The sequence below is a fragment of the Helianthus annuus genome, chromosome 4 (assembly GCF_002127325.2).
Source record: "Helianthus annuus cultivar XRQ/B chromosome 4, HanXRQr2.0-SUNRISE, whole genome shotgun sequence".
NCBI classification, from domain to species: Eukaryota; Viridiplantae; Streptophyta; class Magnoliopsida; order Asterales; family Asteraceae; genus Helianthus; species Helianthus annuus.
This window is the reverse complement of record NC_035436.2, coordinates 148,171,625-148,176,900: the sequence shown is the minus strand read 5'-3', so window position 1 is coordinate 148,176,900 and position 5,276 is coordinate 148,171,625. Positions and strand designations below refer to the sequence as shown.

The 5,276-nt window shown below is 37.1% G+C and overlaps 1 protein-coding gene across 1 annotated transcript; it reads left to right on the top strand.

Annotated features, from left to right (window-relative positions):
* Positions 1 to 1,829: 1,829 nt before the first annotated feature.
* LOC110933437 (nucleolin 2-like) lies at positions 1,830 to 3,269 on the top strand. Its single transcript, XM_022176660.1, has one exon. The coding sequence runs from the start codon at positions 1,830 to 1,832 to the stop codon at positions 3,267 to 3,269; it is 1,440 nt and encodes a 479-aa protein (XP_022032352.1).
* The last annotated feature ends 2,007 nt before the right edge of the window (positions 3,270 to 5,276 follow it).

Genomic DNA, 5,276 nt, shown 5'->3' with positions numbered 1-5,276 from the left:
AAAGGAGCTTATGATGAAGTATGAGATTACATCATGAACATAGTCACTAGTTTGGTACTGAACAGACGCTACAACATTTCTCAAGTAATTTTTGAGTATATGAAAGAGAACTTGATGAAGAGTGCAAAACATGAGTGTTAAAATGTTTTATCTTGTGTGATTTATTACCATTTACGTGATTATATGCTTGGAATATGTTCACTACGTGTGTTTATGATTTTACAGGTTAAACGCTTAATTCTATTAAATTAGAATGCTTGGTGATGAACTAAACAAGCACATAATCATAAGCAAGTAAATCACATCAGTCGGTAGAGGTTTCGGGTCAAAGAGATAGCTTCAAAGCTAAAGAAACGTGAAAGTAATGAAGTTTAGCGGGTTGGTTTGTCATTATACGAAAGTTGCATGAAAGTGGTTTTTTCTATACGTAAGCCAAAAAGTCCAGCGAAGTCAAAACGTAGCCTACGGTTTGAAAACACAAAAAGAAACAGAATGTTTAATTCGTAACTTACGATACGAAACCGTAGCCTACGGCAATTCTAAAATTGCAAACAATAATTCACAAAAAAACAAAGGGGGCCGCCATATATTTTTGGAGGGTTTTTATTGGGCCAATATCAACACATGAGTGGATCACTTTCATCATCAATCACGTTTGGTGGAAATCACGTGCACGAGGGGTTTGGTCAACAACATCATCATATCAATCAGCATACATCACATGTATATAATTGGCGGCTGACATATTTTGGGGGGATCTTGGTGAGCATTGGAGTGCACGTGACATTGGGGGTTGAACAAAAAGAAAAAAGAAAAAGTCTACATGCACATTCAAATAAAGAGGTAGCCATCATCACATTGAGATCACCATCATATTTGATGGCATTGGGAATAGAGGAAAATAGTCATCTACTAATTGAAAAGAGGCTTCCAAACACACACGCATTACATAGTGGGCCGATCTAAGAAGTTTGTGGGGTTTATTGATTGGGCCGCTAACAAAATTAATTGGGGAACACATTCACTTTGACGGAGAGGGCCGCACATGGGACAACATCACATTTGTGGAGGGGATTGGACTTTTGGGTAGAGGAGCATCTTATAAAACATCATCATCATATTGACGGCAAGGGGGGGGGGGTCGGTTACATGACAGGGTTTTCAACCGTAGTTCAAGCTTGTGAAGATCATTCAACCGAGATGAGCAACTAAATCTCTCGTGGACACTTCGGGTGAATGATTTTGTGAGACACTTTTAATTCTAGTTTCTGTTTTTATTGAGATTTGGATTTGTAGTCGGGTGACAGCCGACTATTTGCGTGATTATATAATTTGTGTGACAGACAAATCCTGAGTGACAGTCAGAGTTATAATTATGTTTTGAATCCAATTATGCTTTTATTGATTGAATGATTTCTATGTATGTTTGTTTTAATATTTATCTGATCAATTAATATTAAGATTTTGAACTGCATAGGCAATTGGTAGACGTGACAGGTTTACTATTCAATCAATAGCATCTAATAAAATCAGAATTAGGTTATTAGTAATTACAGAATCTGAATCCCGGAGTGATCACTTTTTCTCATCATTGTTTATTACAACTCAATCTTTTCCTTAATTTTTATTCATTAATTTAGATAATTCTTATAATCAATCACACCGATTTTCCAACTCAGTAGTAATTAATTAATACTTTTCATTCGACACTTTCCACAATCCTCCTCTGGTTCGATATCCGACTTACTCTAGCTACTAGTTTATTTCGGTTTTTGCATGTCACTAACGACAGACATCAGAACTGCCAGGCTAAAGGTGACAGGTATATCATGTATCCAAGATTCATCATGATGTTGATCAATGATAAGTTCAAGGATCTTCCAAAGAATAGAAGTTACATTATGGATGTGAGAAACGTAACAACTGAGACCATTGCTAGAGTTACCAAAGAAGATGATGAAAGAATGAAACAAATGATATGTAAAATCAGCAACCCAGCATATGTTGCTCCTGAAAATGACAAATGGAGACATGAGAACAGTGATTCTGATAATGAGAATGAGAAGATGAGTGAGCTAAAAGAAAAGAATACCAGATGGTGGGTTGAGAAAGAAAAGGGAAAAAGGAAAAGAACACCAAAGACGTCCCCAGCAGTTTCTATTCCGAAGATAGTAGAAAAGGGGCCTTCTGTAGAGCCACAACAAAGGTTGATAGATGAAACTGTGTTAGAGCCATCTGTAGTTATTGAGCAAGGAGCTGATCTTCTAAAACAAACACTTGAAAGCTATCTGAAACGAAAAGAAGAAGCTGCAGCTCAAAAGGATCAAGGGTCAAGTGCTCAAGCTGAAAATGTTAAAGAACCTGAAGGTGAAGTTCAAGATGATTCAAGTGAGGATGATTCTGAAGCAACTCTGTCTGAATCAGAATTAGATCCAACAACTCTTGGAAGAGGCAAAGTTCAACTAAAGAAAAAGCCTACAAAGAAACAGAAAGCATCCGATGAAGAAGACTCTTCTTATGAACCTGATCAGCCTAAGAAACAAATAAAGAAGCGAAAAGCAATTCAAGCTGGGGTGATTCCAAGAAGTGTCAGGGCAAAGAAATCTGGTGCTGAACCACCCAAAGATAAAGGTGGAAAGAAAGAAAAACATCTTCAAAAGTCAAATGTTCATGAAGCAGAAAAAGATCAAAGTGTGGAGATTCCAAAAGAACCAGAGGCGCAGAACATTGAAGTACCTGTAGTAGAAGTTCAGAAGAAGACAAGAGGTGATGATGATTATGTTGAAATCACAGGTTACAAAGCTGCTACACCTCCACGTCCACCTCCACAAGATCAACCAGAATCGTCACATCCAAAAGATACGAAGTTTGATTACATATTTGAAGGTCTTCTAGAAGCAACAGGGATTTACACAGAAGACATTCCTGAAGACGACTATGATATGTTTAATAACGAAGCCGTGAATGAGTTACTAAAGAAAGTTGCAGACCTTGAAAAAGCAAAAGCTAAAGCTGAAAAGGAGCGTGATATTCTGAAGCAGCGGGTTGAGCAGTTGATGAAAGCTCATGATCAAATCAGAATGGTTTTAATAAATCAAGAAGAAACAATGAACAAAATGAAGAATGAAGCTCATGATAATTCTAAAGTGGTTGAACTTCTGACAGCAGAAATATCTTCATTAAATGTGAAAATAAAGAATCTAGAAGATGTGAATCAGACACTAAATCAGCTTCTAAGTGAAATGATGAAGCTTCTTCGAATTAAATGAATATAATAAAGCTTGAAATGGAAGCCATGAAGGCCGATAAAGTGATGAAAGACAACCAACTCAGCATGTTAACTGCCATCATTGAAAATCATCTAAAAGTTGATATTCATACTGCTTTAAATGAAGTTGAGGTAAAAAGAACTGAAGAGTGTAGAGTTAAACGAGAAAGGCTACTAGCTCAAGAGGCAACTGAAAGAAGAAAGAGTGTGGTTGTAGATGTCGTTGGTTCATCAAGTCAGCCTGAAGCTGGAAGATCGTCAACACAGCAAGACATTGAAATGGTTGATGTTCAAGAACATGTCATGGAAGATGTTATTGATGAAAAAGGTCAAGACTTCATGTTGGTTGGTGAGTTTTCTGACCCCTTTGATGTTAATGATATTCTTTGAAGAGTGAATGTTATTCAAAGGAAAAGAAAAGCAAGAGAAGTATTGTTGTTAGAATGGAAAACAAAGCAGTTTGTACTTGTTGGTAAAGCTTCCTCAGTGCCTTATAGCGCTAAAGAAATTGCTCGTCAAATGAAGATCAAAGAAAGGCGAAGAAAGGCTAAGATAGCACGTGGAGAAATTGTCGATGATGATTCTGATATAGAATTGTTTGGAGACGAAGAAGAAGATGAAGATGATAATGATGATAAGAAAGATGACAAGCCTGATGATCAAGATGATAAGGGTGATGATGACAATGATCAAGGTACTTCCGGATTATTGATTGGGAATCCAAATGTTCAAGAAAGAATTGAAGAATTGATGAATGATGAAATCAACGAACAGGAGGATGATTCACAAAATGAAGCCTTATCATCTGGAAAACAACATGCAGATCAAGTATTTCTTTCAAACCCTATAGTTATCTATCTGAATGCTCAACAAGAGGGGGAGATTGAGGTTCAGAGAACAAGAGCTGAAATGTTGGAAGAATTGGGTTTGAAAGATGGGAAATTCAAGTTTGATATTGAGGATGAGTTTCCTCAGTCTCCAGAGAAGGAATTTGAGCCAAGATATGCCCATGAAGCTGATCATTACGACGACGTTATCATAGAAGATGCTTCTGATTCATCCGACGATGAAACTGATTTTCATTACTCAGGAGTTGATGAAGCATTCCCGTCATTTGCGGAAATGTTTAAAGATAGAAATGAAGATGAAATCAGAAGAAAAATCGTTGAAAAAGTTTCTGTTGAAGGAGTTCCGGAAACTATTCCTAGAGAAATCCTCGCTGAAGAACGAAAGAAGTGGTTCAAAGTTATGCATAAAGAGAGAAAGCCTCTTAGAGCTCTTCAGTACTTCACTCATAACAAAAACCTTTCATGGGGAGACATTTTATCGTGGGGATATCTGGAGGATCTTCAAGTCTACGCCATCAGATGGGAAGAGGGTGTGCAATATTTCGATTTTTTATCAGACATTAGCACCCTTCCATGGTGGGATGTAGATGAATTGGTGAAGACAAAGAATATCAAGAAGTTTTACTTTGGTCTGGAAGTTAAACAACATGATCAACGTTTGTGGAACTACATAAAGTGGCAGGCTAAGAATAATTATCCTGATTGGAAGCCACAATATCCAAAGCAGATCCTAACCATACTGGAAACGGAAGAAAAGATTTAACTTTGGATGTGAAGCCACCTAGATGCTTGAAGAATATGCCTCTAAGAGCAATTGAACAAGACTTTCATGATCATTTTCAAGGATGATTGTACAACGAAACGACGGCTGAGGCAGTAATCTCTCTGTATGACAAGACCACTGGAAAGTCTCGAAGAATCAGCATTCTAGATTCAATGTGGCTTGTTAACTGTTCAAAGAAAGATATCGATTGCTTGTTCTACAACAAGATTGTTTATGAAAAGAGAGACAAAGTACAAGCGCAACAATATCAATCGATTGTGGATGTATGCTATGCTCAAGACATCAATTCAGGAAGATATTGGAAGTCTAAATGGAGAGATATTGAAATTGATGAATTCTTGAAAAGGTACAAGCACAACAAAAGGTTTGAAGCAAT

Coding starts and splice junctions, on each gene's coding strand:
- LOC110933437 (XM_022176660.1), top strand. CDS start 1,830: ATGTATCCAAGATTCATCATGATGTTGATCAATGATAAGTTCAAGGAT.